At 36.4% G+C, this 18,643-nt stretch overlaps 2 protein-coding genes across 13 annotated transcripts in view; one reads left to right on the plus strand and one right to left on the minus strand.

Annotated features, from left to right (window-relative positions):
- ANKAR (ankyrin and armadillo repeat containing) overlaps positions 1 to 15,598 on the plus strand; it is a 72,412-nt gene extending 56,814 nt beyond the window's left edge. The window contains exons 17-23 of the mRNA XM_005573714.5: positions 2,386 to 2,508; positions 6,877 to 7,035; positions 7,764 to 7,881; positions 10,505 to 10,614; positions 12,261 to 12,460; positions 13,737 to 13,783; positions 15,336 to 15,598. Of these exons, the coding sequence (XP_005573771.3) occupies positions 2,386 to 2,508; positions 6,877 to 7,035; positions 7,764 to 7,881; positions 10,505 to 10,614; positions 12,261 to 12,460; positions 13,737 to 13,783; positions 15,336 to 15,583 (1,005 nt within the window). The 3' untranslated portion in view covers positions 15,584 to 15,598. The remainder of the gene's footprint in view (positions 1 to 2,385; positions 2,509 to 6,876; positions 7,036 to 7,763; positions 7,882 to 10,504; positions 10,615 to 12,260; positions 12,461 to 13,736; positions 13,784 to 15,335) is intronic.
- The window catches only part of OSGEPL1 (O-sialoglycoprotein endopeptidase like 1), a 29,378-nt gene continuing 12,426 nt past the window's right edge, over positions 1,692 to 18,643 (minus strand). For 4 of the 12 annotated variants that reach the window (XM_065525766.2, XM_065525763.2, XM_074009584.1 and 1 more), the window contains exon 9: positions 14,769 to 16,299. The gene's annotated coding sequence lies outside the window, so the exon portion shown is untranslated. Of the gene's footprint in view, positions 1,938 to 14,768; positions 16,304 to 18,082; positions 18,201 to 18,257; positions 18,373 to 18,643 lie in introns of those variants that run through there. The other 8 variants (XR_012421306.1, XM_074009582.1, XM_074009586.1 and 5 more) reach the window with 5 other exon arrangements.

Genomic DNA, 18,643 nt, shown 5'->3' on the forward strand with positions numbered 1-18,643 from the left:
TTTTTTCTTGGAGAAATAAGCTAAAATAAAAATAAACAAAATCCTAGAAGTTTTAAACAAAAAGCTTGCTTCAAACCATAAGATACTAGTAAATTTTGTTAAAATAGGGTTTCTCCCAATATGACAAGAAAATCTTACGTTTTTACTCTTCAAATAAGTTTTTTCCTTAGATATTTGATTATGTATTCACAAAACTTCTTTTCTACCTCCCCAGACATCAGTTGCTAAAACTGGGCGGGGATAATGGAAATGTGTGACTTATATGGGAATATTTCTCAAATATTAGTGAATCTTGTCAGTACTACACTTCAAACCAGCCCTGCCTTCTGCCAAGCAGCCTCTGTTGGCTGGAGGTAATAGTTTTCTCAAGGCTGGACATTACAAAGAATTATTGTGAGTTGTTGAAGAGTCATTCAGTCTTCCATTTACTTCTACCAAAATGCCTTTAATAAAATAACATTTATATCTATTCAAATACTTTTACCCAGGCTTTAGAAATTTGGGACATCTATAGATGGCCAGGCAAGAAATTATAACAGCAAAAAAATATTTTATTTTCAAAATTTGGTATGCATGCTACTGGAGATGAGAAAATAGAAATAACATAGGAGGACAATATCTGAGTAAATAGCACTGTTTCTTTTTTTTTCTTTTCCTTTTCCTTTTCTTTTTTTTTTTTTTTTTTAGACAGAAGCTCGCTCTGTTGCCCAGGCTGTAGTACAGTGGCACCATCTCAGCTCACTGCAACCTCCCAGGTTCAAGTGATTATCCTGCCTCAGTCTCCTGAGTAGCTGGGATTATAGGTGTGCACCATACACTTGGCTAATTTTTGTATTTTTGTAGAGATGGAGTTTCACCATGTTGGCCAGGCTGGTCTTGAATTCCTGACCTCAAGTGATCTGCCCGCCTCGGCCTCCCAAAGTGCTGGGATTATAGGTGTGAGCCACTGCACCCAGGCTGTTTCTTTTTTCAATCTTTATTTATTTATGTATTTATAATTGAGATGGGGTCTCTCACTGTCAGTCAGGCTAGAGTGCAGTAGTGCAATCTTGGCTCACTGCAGCCTCGGCCTCCCAGTCTACAGTGATCCTCCCACCTCAGCCTCCTGAGTAGCTGTGACTAAAGGAGTGTGCCACCATGCCTGGTTAATTTTTTGTATTTTTGTTGGAGACGAAGTTTCACCATTTTGCCCAGGCTGTTCTTGAACTCCTGGGCTCAAGAGATCCTCCACCGTGGCCTTCAAAGTGATGGGATTACAGGCATGAACCACCACATCTGGTGCATTCTTTTAACAAATGTGTGTGTTATCATAAAAAATGTATCCATCTATATTTTGGTACATATTTTCAATGAATTTTGAAACTTGTTTAAATAGAACATAAACACATTTCAATACTTTTTCTCAAAAGATTTTATAATGGACAAAACATTTCACAATAATTCAATAATCATACTTTTCAAATTCATAATGTTTTTCATAGAAATGCACAGTATAGCACTTTAAAAACTTATCTGCTGAGTCCCAATAATATGCAAGGTTCATCTTCCTAATGGGCTTTAGAATGTACATTAAATGGTTCCAGAACTAGAAGAGGACAAAATAGTAGTACTATTCCTTAGACTACTCCCCAAAGCTTTGTTTAAATTAATAGGTGCTGCAGGCTGGGTGCTTTGGCTCATGCCTGTAATCCCAGCACTTTAGGCCATCAGGTGGGCGGATCATGAGGTCAGGAGTTTGAGACCAGCTTGGCCAACATGGTAAAGCCCTATCTCTACTAAAGATACAAAAGATCAGCTGGGTGTGGTGGTGCGTGCCTGTAATCCCAGCTACTCGGGAGGCTGGGGCAGGAGAATTGCTTGAACCCAGGAGGTGGAAGTTGCAGTGAGCTGAGATCATGCCATTGTACTGCAGCCTGGGCGACAGAGAAAGACTTCATCTAAAAAACAAAAAAAAAAACCAAAAAAGGTGCTGCATTAAAGCCTTACAACTCAATGGTCAATAGTTAACAAGCAGTTCAAAATAGCTTTTTAATCCATGTCAAAAAATTAAAAGAACTTTTTTTTAATATGGAAGGGATACAACTATGCACTTAGGATAATACCTCCTTACATGCTCTGCTGGCCCTTGTTCCCTTCTCCAGTGCCCTCAAATGGAGCTCTGTGGTTGGTCCCTGAACACAGAAAGGATATTTTCTCAGCTATTAAAAATTATGAGGGAGTTGTAAGTGCAGTTCTTTCAGTAGTAAGAACTGGAATCAATGGATTATATTTTAGCAGATTTTATAGTGTCTTTCCACAATGTATTCTATATAAATGCCTGCACAATGAAATGTGTAATTTCATAAAGTATAATTGAAAAGTAATTTTTGAAAACCACATGTTTAGGTTGAAGTGGCATTTTCCTTGGCATGCATTGTCCTAGGGAATGATGTGTTACAGAAAGACTTACACGAAAATGAAGGATTTGAGTATGCTGATGTCCTTTATCTTCTTCACTCAACAGAAAAGGTAATACCTTTACAAAATATTGAGGCTCATTTTGAAAAAAATTGTTTTTATGCCACATCCTCAAATTATCATCAAGTCTTCTTCATGCCAATATTCAATGTATTATTTAAGAAAAGACATGTAAAAAGATCTCTTTGTAGGTCATTAGTTTGTAATGATGTAATAATACAGCTCCATATCTTTCTGAGTTGTCCCATTTCATCGTTGAAATGCGGTAATTTTAATGTTTGGTGATGAGTCAAAAAACAAATCTCTTATGTCTCAAATCAAACCTTTAAAATAATTTTATGCCCTTTCAGCCCTCAGTCATTCACTTATCCAATACGCTAAAGTGGTGCTTCTCAAACTATTCGTGATGAAGAAATAGCTTTTTCCCAGCAATCTATTATGGAAGGATAATTTTTTTAACTTTAAAAATTTTGAAATAATCTTAGACTTTCCAAAAATTTGTAAAACCAGTATTCTGGTATATCCTTCATCTAGTTTTCCCAGCTGTCAACTAGAACATTAACATTGATACAATACTATTATCTGATTTGCAGACTTTATTTAAATTTTGCCAGTTTTCTCGGCAATGTCCTTTTTTTGGTTTTGTTTTTGTATTTTTTTAATTTAAAAAATTATTTTTATTTTTTTCAGTGTCACTTTTTGTTCCAGAATCTAATCCAGGGTCTCACATTGCATCTAAATGTCTTGTCTCTTTAGCCTCCAGTTTGTGAAGCTCAGCCCTTCTTTGTTTTTCATGATTTTGACATTTTTGATGAATCCAGGCCAGTTATTTTATAGAATATCCCTCAATTTGACCGTGATGTTTTCCCCTAATTAAATTGAAGTTACACCTTTTGGCAAGAATTTCACAGAAGTGATGTGGTCTTCTTTACTCACCTTCCCAGTACATCATACCATGAGGTATATAATGTTGATGTATCTTATGGGTAATGTTAAGTTTGATTACTTGGTTAAAATGGGGTCTGCCATATTTCTTCACTCACTGTTTTTCCTTTTGTAGTTAATAAGTATCTTAAGGTGAGACACTTTGAGATTATGCAAATATTTTGTTTTGCATCAAACTTTTGCTCACCAATCTTAGCATCCATTGATGCAACAATAACAAATGTAACATTTGCCTAAGGGCAATTTAAAAAATTCCCTTCTTCCTTCTGCGTTTATTAGTTGGTAGTCAACTATAAAGAAGATTTGTTTCTTTTCAATGTTTAATCTCAGTTTTGTTATCCCACTGTTAATGATTTTGTGGACTGTCACTGGTCCACAGGCCACACTTTCAATAGCACTACCCTAATGAAATGAGAGCTATTTTCTACAGGGCATTTCAAAACCAGGAAGAAAATTGCCAATGATGTTTCTCTCAGTTCCGTAAGATTTTAGAGGGATCAAGGAGGGTCAGGAGGTAGGTGGGAATGAACTCATGTTTTTTTTTTAATTATAAAATTTTACTCTGTTGTGGTACACAAAAAGAGAAGTGCTGCTATAAAAATATGGGAAATATTTTGGGAGGTTGAGGTGGGCAGATCACTTGAGATCAGGAGTTCGAAACCAGCCTTGCCAATGTGGTGAAATCCCATCTTTACTAAAGAGACAAAAATTAGACAGGTGTGGTGGCACATGCCTGTAGTCCCAGCTACTTGGGAGGCTGAGGCAGGAGAATCACTTGAACCCGGGATGTGGAGGTTGCAGTGAGCCGAGATTGTACCACTGCACTCCAGCCTGGGCAACAGAGCTAGACTCCGTCTCAAAAAAAAAAGAATATATATATATGGAAACTAATAGGGTGAGGACACTAAATGAATGACTGACTCTCTAAGCCACCTTTTGCCCCTCTGCTCTGTTCCTTCTAGATTTTACTCCCATTACCTTACTCCTCCTGTGCACCCTTCTTCTCCCTTTTATTACACATTCCACTCTCAAGTATTCTGCCTTTCCTCCCAGTTTGTTACCACTTGCTTCACTCTCTGGACCTTGCATTTGGCTTATAATAGATACATTATTGTGCATCAGTTCTATAAATGGTAGGGAATCTTAGAGAACTAGAAGGTTTAAGTATAAACCAAAGGATTTATCTGGACTTGGCTAAAATTTTTAATTCTAACAATCATCACAAGGCAAGTTAAAAGTCCTCTAGGGTTTCTTGTACTATATTTTGCCTCAAACTACCTGTCCTGCTGAGGCAATTAGTGCTCTTAGGGCTTTAGAGTACTAAACAACTGTGGTCCTTTGTTAAACCTATAGTGGGAGACTTCAGATTACACAGACGTGTTGTAGAAGTTAAAGGGGAAGGAGGGATGTTCAGCAACTAAATATGTCACTGAATGAATAGCTATCTTATGGATAATGACAGGAATGCAATAAAAATTAAGTCAGGAACCCAGGTTCTTGTAACTCCTAGCCACACTGATATTGTCTACCTGGAGATGTAATAGGTTATGTGTGGTTTTAAAATTAGAATTTAACTATTTTCATGCTACCAAACTAGAATAATATATGAAATGGACCACTGAGATTGATTTTCACAAGCTACATAAAATTAGTCACATTAATGTAGTTACTATTATTCTATCTTTTTAACTAACTCAAATATGTGGGCTAATTAATTATGAATGTACTTTTGAAGAGATGTTAGTGAGCATAATTAACAGGTACTCTTTTCCCATTCATAAATCAATGGGTATAAAATGAAAATAAGTAACCAGTGGGTATAACCACCCTGGTAGATAGGTAAATGAAAATATGTATGAAGTAAAGAGTTTAAGACAGTTGATATTGGGGAAAAAAAGTATGGAAAAATATGTCTTTCCTCAAGGATTAGTTTTTAGCCCTCTGAACTGGGAATAGCCAACTTGGTTCTTGTCCTGTATCTGATACTAGCTGGCAACTATGGGATTCATTTTGAAACATTAATAGCCACTTTATAACCTAAACTATTTACTGTAGACTTCCACAGTGATACTGCAGGAGTGAACCCTACATGGAAAAGAAATGGAAATTGGTCAAGTCTTAGCATATTTCTCTCACTTCACTGTATCTGACCTCGATACACAAAGCATGCCCCTTTGGTTCATTTCCCATTGCCACTCTTTCCTACTTGGCTCTAGGTTCTATTCTGCTGTCTGTTAATCCACCCTTTGACTATGACTGAGACCTAGTTTCTCAAGCCTCTGACTGTACCTAATACTTTTCTTTTTGCCTATTGCTAGGTGACTGGGTTTTTTGTGTATGTGATTTTTATTATGGAAAATTTCAAATATATATAAAATGACAGGGTAGCATAATGAACCTAAATGTTCCCACCTAGCTTCAGCAGTCATCATCTCATGGCCAGTCTTATTCCATCTATACATCCACTCACTTCTACTAAATTACTTTTGATGCAAATTTCAAGCATCATTTAATTTTATCTATAAATATTTCAGTGTGTACATGCAGCATTTTAATATTATGATTAATAATGGCAGAAGAAAATTCAGGGCTGGGTGTGGTGGTTCATGTCTGTAATCCCAGCACTTTGGGAGGCCAAGGCGAGCAGACACCTTGAGCTCAGGAGTTCAATACCAGACTGGGCAACACAGCAAAACCCCGTCTCTATAAAAAAATGCAGAAAATTAGCCAGGTGTGGTGGCACACACCTTTGGTCTTAGCTATCTGGAAGGCTGAAGTGGGAGCACTGCTTGAGCCTGGGAGGTGGAAATTGCAGTGAGCCAAGATCATGCCACTGCACTGTAGCCTGGGTGACAGAGGGAGACTTTGTCTCAAAAAAAAAAAAAAAAAAAAGAAAGAAAAGAAAATTCACTAAGATTAATGAGTTCTTTCTGTGTGTCCTACATAGTTCAAATAGCATAAAATTACAATATATTAAATTATTTTAATATTAAAAATAAGATTTAGTAATAAGATTTTATCTTTTGAATCTTTCTGGAAGGTCTACCATATTTATATGTCTCTGGCAAGCAGACTAATTCTACAGAAGAAACTAGCTTTTGCTGTATGCCTAGCCTCAGAATGTTAAAATGTGATTCTTCAGAATACATTATTTTTCTCCTATTCTTCCTTAAAATATAGTACAATGGAATTTTACAAATGAATTTAAGAGATGATATGGAATACCCAACAATGTACGGAATGCAATAGATAACATGCTATACAAGGGAAGTTTTGATTTATCAACTATACTTTGAAATGTTGAAAGTTATAACATTCTGGAGTAACTCTATTATCTCTTTTCCCTAGTAATGTCGTATTTTACTCCCAGTGATAAGAATGCAATATATTTTAATGAGCAAGAATTCAAAGTCTATTATGTTGAGTAACATGATAAATGAAGTTCATTATAATGCATGTTTCTCCTATTTTTAGGATATTTGCTTAAGAGCAGGCTATGCATTAACACTTTTTGCCTTCAATAATCGCTTTCAACAATACTTAATATTGGAAAGTGGAATAATGACCATATCTATTTTCGAACCTTTTCTTGAATCAATAGTTGAAACTGAGAAGGCAATGGCAGCATTTCAGGTATAAAATTGAGATTAATTAACACCTCAAATTAATAAATGTCATTTTGTGAAAACTTGAAAATTACAATGATTTGGAGACCCAGAAAAATGTTTACTTATTTGTAAAAATTTAGTATTTTGCACATAAGCCCCTTCTACCTCATAAAAACTCCATTATCTTGAGGATTTCTTCATTAATATAGAATTTTACAAGTTACAAGACACTTACTGATGCCTTTATACCTCATCTGATGTTTATAACAAGCCTGTAAGGTTGACAATCAGGTAGTACTATTTTCATCACCCCCATATTAAAAGGAAACAGGTAGAAAAACATGTTAGCATCCAAGACAGGTTTTCTAACTGCAAATCTTTAGTTGATCACACTGATCCTTCAACCTAGTAACAACTGTATGTATCTGGGAAGTTTTATTCTCTCTCTTCATTTTCTATCCTGTGCCCTTTAAGAGAAGTGTTTTCTATGAACCCATATTGAAAGAGTGCAAAAGTTGCAAACATTGTAGGAAGAATAATAGTACCCCCTATGATCACTGCTATGACCAGACAGGGACAAATACTCTTAACTCTCCCCACCACTACATGCTGCTTCTACTGAATCCTCTAAACACTCCCTTTACCCTTCTAAGAAGTATCAAAAGAATAAAAAAAATAAAAAATTACAAACGTGTAATTAGAGAAGCTGAGTAGAAAATGTTTAAAGATTCTCTGCTTCTTTTCTGTTTTCAGATTGTTGTATTGGCTAAAGTCATTAGAGATGTGGACCATATTACTTTGTCTGCAAGAGGTGTTACTATTTTAGTTGATTGTCTGTATTCAGTTCAGACTTCTACTATTGTCTTGACAGGTAAGAAATGACTAGAAGTTAATTTTAGCCACATAAAACTATTTTCGAAAACAGTTTATGGTACTCTGAATAATAATAAAATAATACACCTGATATCTGCCACCAGTTTAAAGAATGAACTTACGTTTATCTACATGGAACTCCACAGCAAGTCTACACGAAACAATGGATGTCTACTCTGTACCCCAAATAGAAGCCGAGTAACTCTGAACACAGACTTTTTGCTTTCCTAATTACTTTTTCAAACCTTTAACTTTTTTTCCAGGATATAAATGTGAATTCAACTATGAACTACCAACAGCAAAATCAAAAAACTGATTTATAATAGTGGTGGCAGATTTACACAGATATACCTCTGTTTGGTTTCCTTTTGTCCAGTTGTGCACATTTTGCTAATACTGAGAAGTTCTTTACATCGCTGTGCAACAAAGCAAAGCAAGATGGTCCCATAGCATTCTCAACACATTTAATGCTATTGTATAACTGCGTTTACAGCAGACCTAACCCAACAAATAGGTGATCAGTAATATTTAATTGACTTGTTATACCACTCTTAAAGTAACATAAGGCAGGGTCAGAATGAGTAATATGCAGTGACTACTACCAATATAAACAAATAAGTATTTGTTTTTTAATTAAAATGGATCACTAAAGGAAACTTCACTTGATGCCATAGAATTCTATTTTTATGAAGTTTATTAGCATGGCAAGGAAGGAAAAATGAAGCAATGAAAACTTTCTGATGGAAACTAGCTAGAAAAAAAGTTTGAAGAAATTATTAAATATGTTTTAATCTAAATATTAATTCAATGTTATAGTAATTCTGTGACTCTGAAAAACAACTGTAGTGGGTTTACACTCCACAATTTTTTTTTTTTTTTTTTGAGACTGAGTCTCACTCTGTTGCCAGGCTGGAGTGCAGTGGTGCAACCTTGGCTCACTGTAACTTCTGCCTCCCAGATTCAAGCGATTCTCCTGCCTCAGCCTCCCAAGTAGCTGGGACTATAGGCGTGCACCACCCGCCAGTTAATTTTTGTATTTGTAGTAGAGATGGGTTTCATGATCTTGATCTCTTGACCTCATGATCCGCCCGCCTCGGCTTTCCAAAGTGCTGGAATTACAGGTATGAACCACCGCACCTGGCCTCCACAAACTCTTATAGGAAATAAATGCCATATTACATTAGCTTTCAAATATTAAATTAATTTCTCCAGGATGAGGAGAAATGAATCTCAGAAATTAATGGACTTTCTCTGCACTCCACAACCAGTCATATGCATGTCCAGGGTATCTCAGGCAAAGCCTGATATTCAGGCCTCAGGTATACTGTAAAATAGCTGATGTGCTTGGTGTCAAGTTGACATGGTTGCCAGAGGAGGCTCCAAAGGCGCAGAAGTTTTTAGGAAACTGTGATTTCTGTTACCAAGAATTCAGTTTTCCTATGTATACTACTTAGCTATTCTCTACTCAGAGTTCCTCCTACTCCTTTGAGAACTATAAACCTTAGTTCTCTTTCTTAGCTGCTCCCTTTGTGTGTTTCCATTTCTAACTTCCCATCTTTAAAGGGTCTTTTTAACTTTAAATAGAGCTTACCTTTAGACAATTTTTGCTTTAGAAGATACAACCCAATTTTCCCCATTCTGAGGCAATAAACACAAGGAATTTCTTGGCTTATAATAGAGGCCAGACAAAAATATAAGGAGAACAAAAACTCACGTCATATCTCAATAAAGTATCCACATACTCCACACACAAATATGAAAATACATTTTTATCTTCAAACAAATATAAATAAAATATTCAGTTGCTAGCTGCACATTTAATTATTGGGACACTTTATTATTTTAAATCTGAAAACATTTCTTTTCTATGGTAAAAACTTCAGTGATTTTAAACCTCAATATGCAATACATTGCTTGATTTTAAAGTATTAATAAGGCTTAACTCAAAGCCATTTCAACTGCAAAAAGGACATATTAATTTTTTTTTTTTTTTGAGACAGAGTTTCACTCTTGTTGCCTAGGCTGGAGTACAATGGCATGATCTCTGCTCACCGCAACCTCTGCCTCCCAGGTACAAGTGATTCTCCTGCCTCAGCCTCCCGAGTAGCTGGGATTACAGGCATGTACCACCACGCCCGGCTAATTTTTGTATTTTTAGTAGAGATGGGGTTTCTCCATGTTGGTCAGGCTGGTCTCGAACTCCCGAACTCACGTGATCTGCCCACCTCAGCCTTCCAAAGGGCTGGGATTACAGGCGTGAGCCACCACGCCCGGCCTAAATTTTCTTATGATAATTAAATCATTATGTTCATAGTTATTTTTAAAACCCTAAAAACTTCAAAACAAAATATATTCTGAAGATATGGGAGAAAGGAAACCTCTAATTTTGAAATTTTTCCACCCTTACATAAACCTATTTAACTTATACTATTTGTGACAGAAAACCAAACTGTAATTTTGGGGAGTTTATTCTATATTTACATATGCATGCTTTTTCTCAGTGCTGCTTCATTGACAGAGATGTCTTGTGACACAAACCTTTTTCAGTGCTATGTGCAATTAATGAAAGTATTATGTTTATATCAGTTAAATAACAAGCATTTTTCTTGTTTAATTTATAGGGAATTTAATAGCAAGCCTGGCTCATTCTAGAGCTGGTATCCCAGAAGCATTTACCACATTAGGAACAATCCAACGGCTCTGCTATCATTTGTACTCAGGAACAGAAGAGGTAAAAACAAGCAAAAACTAATTCTAAAATTAAATATGCTAAAAATATAGTTTACCTCTCTTTCTGTGGACTAATTTTTCCACTGATTGACTGTTACATAGTTCTTATTACTAACTCAAAATTACATGACTGTGTTATATACGTAATATAGTTCTTGTTACTAATTAGTCATACATATCTGCCATCCACAATTTTAATTCCTATAAAAATATATATTTGTTTTAACCCTAAGACTTAAAACTAGGATTTTAATCACAAAAGCAGTATAAAACAACTGTAATTAAAGATTTAAAAAGAACTACCTTTTCAAATTAGTTTCTGATTTAGAAAACAAAAACAAAACCCTACAAAATAGGTCATCTTAATCCTGGAATTAAGAGTCAATCTATAAGTACGTTGATGACAAAGAAATTTATAATTAAAATCTTTACTAGTTATCTAACGAAAACTGGTGACTCTGATTTAAGTTATTTCTATGATTTGAAATGAATGAAAATGGAATCCATAGGATAGTTTTCTTTATATGTCAAGCAGGGTTAGAAGTAAGGGTGTGTGAAAAGAGGTCACAGCAGTGGCTTCCTCTGAGTGTTCTCCTACTCTCTTCCACTAAGGTCTAAAGCAGTTTTACTGCACCTTTAGGGTATATCAGAATCACTTGGAGGGCCTATTATATTGCTTGGCCCCATTCCTAGAGTTTCTGAGCCAACACATTTGAGGTGGACCCTAGAATTTGCATTTCGAACAAGTTCCCAGCAGCTGAACCACAGGTCCAGGGTTCAAGATGTAGAAGACATATGAGCATACAGAGCAACCAGATGCCAACATAAAGAAAACTTTTTATGCTACTATCATATTCCCTACAACTGGCCAGGAGCATACTTTAATTAATCATATGACCAACCTATGGGTCATAGACAGAGGGTATTTTCTTCAAAGAACTATTTTTTCTAGAGTCCTGTGGCCTGATACTTGTGCTTCTTTCTTTGTTTATGCCAGTGGAAAAGTGAGTTGCTTTTGTAACATCTGAATGTTTAAAAAAATTTTTTTTTCTAAGTAATAAATAAATAAATAAATGAGTTGCTTTCTCTAAGATTTCTGTTACCAAGAGTTCAGCTTTCCTATGTGTACCACTTAGCTATTCTCCAAAGTGTCTGCTCCTACTCCTTTGAGAACTGTAAACAAAATAATTAAATAAGAGTTTCTAGGAATGGAACCCAGGCATAATTGTCAAAGATATACGAGTGATGCCAATGCATTGTCAGGGTTGCACTCCACTGCCTTAGTTCAAACTCAAAGATTCTTTCTTTGGTGGCACATTAGAATTACCTCACACAAACACACACGCGCGCGTGCGTGCGCCCCGATTCTACCCTGAAAGGATTCTGATTTAGTTGGTGGGCTTTATTTATTTATTTATTTATTTTTAAACACTCCAGGTGGTTCTAAAATGCAGTGAAGATTGAGAACAACTCTGTAAAAATATGGCAGTTAAGCTTCCAGCTATACATTGCCAATTGTTTGCATACATATTTGCTTACACTTGTTCCCTCCCTCACAGAGACTTTCCTATGAAGTAGCTAATTAGAACATTAAGATATTTTAAGAACAAAGCCCACTGGTTAAGAAAGAATTGTTTCTTCATTTAGGTTCGTGCAGCTTGTTCCTCTGCTCTGGGCTACTTAACATACAATGCAAATGCTTTCCGCATCCTATTCAAAGAATGCAGGAATAAACCTAATCAGTTCATTCGCATAAAAAATAATATCAGCAGAGATGCAAGTATTAACCCAGCATTTTTAAAGGAATTTCAAATGCAACAAACACTGGTGGGACTTCCTTCCTTAAGGTATGGTCCTATGTTAGAAGTTGCAGTAGTGAAATCATTGAAAGGAGACTTTAATGAGGTTTAGTAAGATCCAACAAGAGGAACTATTCTTGATATGAACATATCTCCTGTATAGCAGACGATAAACTTCATTCTAAATGACCATTGCCAAAACCTGTTTTAATTCCAACTCAGCACCAGAGTTGTGGGTGCAGACAAGAATACACCTAGATCTTGGAGATCCTCTCTGGCCAAGATTATTCACATTTTAGAAAGTTTTGGGGAGACTGGTTACAACATCTGATTCAAGAAGTCATTTTTTTAGCAGACTAGGGATACATTTGAGAGTTCTAAGACAAGATCACCACCCCGACCTTAGCATCAAATGGGTCTTCTGGACCAGATCCAAAGCTAGGCCAAATTCCCAGGGTGGAAACAGGGCTAAATTAGACTTAGTGGTTAGAGTTACAGTGAAGTTTGCCAGGAATTTATTCAGAGGATTTCAACTCATGTTGTGGTTTCACCATGAACTTAAGTCCCCACAAAAGGGGAGGAGAGGAGAATCTCTTTACTATGGGTATGTTTCCTCTTCTGCAAATGTAGCTGAATTACAAGTCTTCTCTCCAAGTAGTGGTATTCATACATAGGAAATAGAACTACACAAGATATGTTAACTCTATGATAATGGAAGAGAATAGGATCCAATAATGCATCCGAATAGGATCCATGTACAAACATAGATTCTACATCAATTTTTAAGTACAGAGAATGATGAGTACACCTTTGGAGCCACTTTAATTCTTTGAAAAGCTGAAAGTCTAAAATGGGTGACCTAATTTTATGATAAGCCAGCGAACCTAAATTATAACTGTTGTAATTGATAATTCTAAATAATTTTCATTGGTTCGAGGAATTAAATAATGTAAGTAGTATTTTACACAGTCACTCCCACGGCTAGCCCATGTGATGACTTTGTGGGAATTAGAAAAATATACCCCTTTCTCAGACCTATCTTCTTCAAAACCCAGCTGAAGTGTCTCTTCTTCTGTAACACTTTCCCTGATCACTTCAAGAAGATTTAATGTTCCAAATGTTTGGAGTAAATAAGTGAGTAAATGAGTGACTGAGTATAAAATACTTACAGGTAACATGCAGAGTTAGTGGAGGAACATGTATGAATTAGGCCATCAGGCATTAAACCTGGTACCGTAAGTCTTCATATATTTCTTCATATATTTTTTCTGGGTGTATTAGGTCTTCATTTATTTTAATAACGACAAAAATGTTTTCCTTTTAGTCTGGAGAAGAATGGAGGACCATCCATAATTCCTATCTTTAAAAAAGGTAATTGATTTTTTTTTTTTTAATCTATGAAGTACCTTCTAGCCTAGACACTTTATAATTCTGTATTCCATCTCTAAAAATTCAAAATGTAGGCTGAGCACAGTGGCTCATGCCTGTAATCCCAGCACTTTGGGAGGCCGAGGCAGGTAGATCACTTGAGGTCAGGAGTTCAAGATCAGCCTAGCCAATATGGTGAAACCCCATCTCTACTAAAAATAATAATAATAGTAAAAATTAGCCAGGCATGGTGGTGCATGCCTGTAATCCCAGCTACTTGGGAGGTTGAGGCAGGAGAATCACTTGAACCTGGGAGGCAGAGGCTGCAGTCAGCTGAGATCGAACCACTACACTCTGACCTGGGTGACAGAGTGAGACTCCATCTCAAAAAAAAAAAAAAAAAGTAGAAGGTACCCCCCCAAAAAAGTTTACCTGCATACTTTTCTTTTGTAATTATGTCTACCTAAAATATCTTCCTAATTATAAGTCCATGTTAATCATTTTCTGTAAGGCCTTCCCTACCAGTATCACTTGAAAGTGACTCCTGTCTTATTTTGCTTTTCTCAAACCATGCATAGAAATAAGTCATTATTTAAACGACCTGTAAATATGACTTAAATTATGATCCTGCTATTGCTGTTTTATATACAACTTACCTATCTGAATTCTCGGGGCAGAGACCACATTTTTTCCATTGATACTCTATATAGTTTTGTACATAGTTGGTACATTACACTTGAATGGATTAGATCTGCAGAGATCAGAGTCCAGATCTCATATTATTTATCCCTTCCTATTAGATATGTAATAGGGAATATAAATTACTTATTAATTTCACATACATGCTTAGTGCCTTTTCATGTAGGACCAAAATCAGTCTTACTTGATATGTTGTCCTACTACGAAAATCAAGGATAGAAACATTCAGAAGTCAAGATCAGTTTGCTAGAGTCATAAACAGAAAGGGAGAGAATTTAAAACGACAGTAAAAGGAGAGGAAACAATTTCATGTATTCAGCAAGTATATGAGGGAAGCTAGGTATGTGGGGAGGCGATATAGAAATATATATAGAATATCATGAGTAGAAGAGCATCCATTTTTTATATAGCTTCTTGAATGTAAGAGTAATTTACACAAAAGAATAAAATCAGTTCACTTTTTCTTCACTTTAACAATGGTTTCTAAACAACAATCTGTTTATCAGTCATGATCTGATGAAGTTTTCACAGGTTTGTGGCAACATAAGAAAAAATAAGGACAAGGTAACACGTTTCTGGTAAAATTAATTTCATTCAATGTCAAGTCCATCATTTTGAGATAATGCCTTTTACACTTTCTTTTGGTGCTAAAATATTCTTTATTTTACATAATTATGTTTAAAGTAGTATTTGTTCTTTTATTGGTGCTAACTTAACAAAACAAGCCAGCAAGCTACTGATCTGTTCTCTTAGTATGTTTTAGTTATGTAAAGAAAATAGAACTACATAGAACTAGAAGTAATGAGACTATACCTAGGGCTCTCAGGAGAGACATTTAATTGTGGCTAATTTTTAGGGAAGGATCACCGAAGAAAATTAAAACCTAAAATTCAACCAAGAGATTCTTTGACTTTATTACCTCCTGTAACTAACTTCATGGGACTCTTCAAAGCAACAAAAAAGACCAAGGATTCCCATAATATTTTTTCTTTTTCATCTACAATTACATCAGATATCACAAATGTATCAAGACCAAGAATAGTGTGTTTGAACCAACTTGGGAAACATGTCCAGAAAGCCAACCCAGAGCCTGCAGAAGGCTAATAAAACATTTTAGCATGAAAGGATTCCTGAGCCATCTTTTAAATTTTTTTTTATTTTTAATAATGGTAATATGCAAATAACGTAACTGAATAATCTTTTTGAATGGAAGTTCTTGATCTCGATACTAAGCAGACTTTCCTTAGCATGTCTACGGGAATTTAATATCAGATCAGAATTATGGTTTCAAATAATAAGTAAGATTTCTTTAAAAGAAGGCCTGCACTTAAACCTTAAAATTTATTGACTGACATGAGTGGTATAACTAGTGTATATATCAAGAGTTAACATTTTTAAATTGGCGTGCAAGAGGCCTGATTCAAAGTAGCTCACATGGTAACATTTATTATAATACTGTGATATATTTAGTAATAAATATTACAAATGTATAAGTCTTCTAAGACCCAAAATGTATACTTAAGAAATATTTTGGCTAGGCATGGTGGCTCACACCTGTAATCCCAGCACTTCTGGAGGCCAAGGTGGGAGGATCACTTGAACTCAGCAGTTCAGGACCAGTTCGGGCAACATGGCAAGAGCCTGTCTCTACAAAAAATAGAAATAAAGTTGGCTGGGCATGGACATGCACACCTGTAGTCCCAGCTATTCAAGAGGCTAAGGCAGGAGAATTGCTTGAGTTCAGGAAGTCAGAGTTGCAGTGAGTTGTGATCTTGCTACTGTAGATCTCTTGCTACCAGCCGAGGTCCGAGAGTGAGACCCTGTCTCAAAAAAAAAAAAAAAAAAAAAAAAAAAAGGTCTGAGAGTCAGTGGATGAAGCAGAAAAGAAAAATTTAAAAAGAAAATAAAAATTTTTTACAAGGGAAAAAAAGTTTTATTTAAAAATAAAATCCGAAATCACTGCCCATCAAGTACATAAGTATGGGTTTTGTAGCTAACAGTGTTGCTCATTCTCCCTATTTATAGAGTGTCTTTGGTTTGCAACTGGAAAAGGTAATAGTCTTATGTGGCTTAGAACCATATGATGTCTTTGCTCAAACAGCAATGTCTGCTTCTCCTATTTTACAGCTGCAGACAAATATGATACAAACACCTGGCTTCACCGTGTACTTTATCTTACTTATTTATTTATTTTTTTGAGATAGAATCTCGCTCTGTCACCCAGGCTGGAGTGCAGTGGCAAGATCTCGGCTCACTCCGCCTCCTGGGTTCAGGCAATTCTGCCTCAGCCTCTTGAGTAGCTGGGATTACAGGCGCCTGCCACCACGCCTGGCTAATTTTTGTATTTTTAGTAGAGATGAGGTTTCACCATGTTGGCCAGGCTGGTCTTGAACTCCTGACATCAGGCGATCTGCCTGCCTTGGCCTCCCAAAGTGCTGGGATTACAGGTGTGAGCCACTGCGCCTGGCTTCACTGTTTACTTTAAAGCTCCCCTTTTCTCCATCCACTTGCTGAATTGCCTTCATACAGTCTGAGGGTCTTGCTGTAATCCATTCTCTACCTGGGCTGCAGTAAGCACTGAAAGTATATATTAATTAGCAGCTATTTTCCCCGATATGTACTTAGGGCTTTCTATGTGCCAGAGTCCAAAGTCAGTGAGTGAGTGAGTGGGTGAATGAATGATTATTTATTTATTTATTTATTTGACAGGGTCTTGCTCTATTACCCAGGCTGGAGGGCAATAGTACAATCATAGCTCACTGTAGCCTATAACTCCTGGGTTCAAAGCAATCATCCCACCTCAGCCTTCTGAGTGGCTGGGGCTACAGGTCCTCGGTCTCTGTTATGCTGAGTGTGGTGGTACAGACCTGTAGCCTTAGCTACTCAGGAGGCTGAGGTCTCTGCTGTGTTGCCCAGGCTGGTCCCAAATTCCTGGCCTCAAGTGATCCTCCTCCCTTGGCCTCCCAAAGCACTAGGATGAGCTACCATGCAAAGCCTGTGTTCTTAACCACTGAAAAATAAGAGACGTCTTTAATCTTCATATTTAATTCTAAATTATCTTAATGGTGCTGAGTCACAACTTTCTGGTGGATTGACTAAAATATAGGAAATGCGGAGGGAAATGGTCTATTTTATACTAGAAAGGGATACATATTCAAGTAATAAATTGTGTTATCCAGCACCATTAAGGATAAGAATTCATAACAATGGAAATATTAAGCTTCTGTAGATATTTTAAAAAGCCTTTAGAGAGCAACTTTTGAGCTCTGAAACTGGTTTCAGGTAGGCTCAAGACTATATTTTAGGACTATTTTCCGGTTATCAGAGTTCCTTTGCATTCAATTCCAGATATTTCCTGAGTATCTTGGCCTAGCCAGACCATCCTACCACTCCTAAAATGTATACTACTTCTCCTATAAATCCCCCCCCATAAAGATTATTTTTATTGGCCGGGCATGGTGGCTCATGCCTGTAATCCCAGCACTTTGGGAGGCCGAGGTGGGTGGATCACGTGGTCAGGAGTTCGAGACCAGCCTGGCCAGCATGGTGAAACCCCATCTCTACTAAAAATACAAAAAATGAGCTGGGCATGGTGGTGCTTGCCTGTAGTCCCAGCTACTCGGGAGGCTGAGGCAGGAGAACTGCTTGAACTTGGCAGACGGAGGTTGCAGTGAGCCGAGATCGAGCCATTGCATTCCAGCCTGGACAACAGAGTGAGATTCTGTCTCCAAAAAAAAAAAAAAAAAAAAAAAAAAAGGTTACTTTTATTATTCCACGGTTTTTGTTTTTTTTTTTAAAGGATGTGTGAGAAGTCAGGCCCTGGAGGCTGAAGTTGGAGGATTACATGAGCCTAGGAGTTCTAGTCCAGCCTGGGCAACATAGCAAGATGCTGCCTAGAAAAACAAAAATAAAAAATTATGTATGAGAAAGGTCTCCAGATATAGAGGGTTATATTCAAAGAATTGTACATTTAGTTACTTTAATCAAGAGAGAAAAACAGTGATAATCTTACAATATTTGCAGTACAAAGTTTGGATTAAAAAAAATTATCCAAAAAAACTCCCTCATTTATTTCCATCTGATTATATACAATTTCTCAAATAACTGATGTAAAAGTATATGGACAACTAAAGCGTACAATACATACTTGAGGGATTACTTACA

Source organism: Macaca fascicularis, chromosome 12 (genome assembly GCF_037993035.2).
Source record: "Macaca fascicularis isolate 582-1 chromosome 12, T2T-MFA8v1.1".
Taxonomy (NCBI): domain Eukaryota; kingdom Metazoa; phylum Chordata; class Mammalia; order Primates; family Cercopithecidae; genus Macaca; species Macaca fascicularis.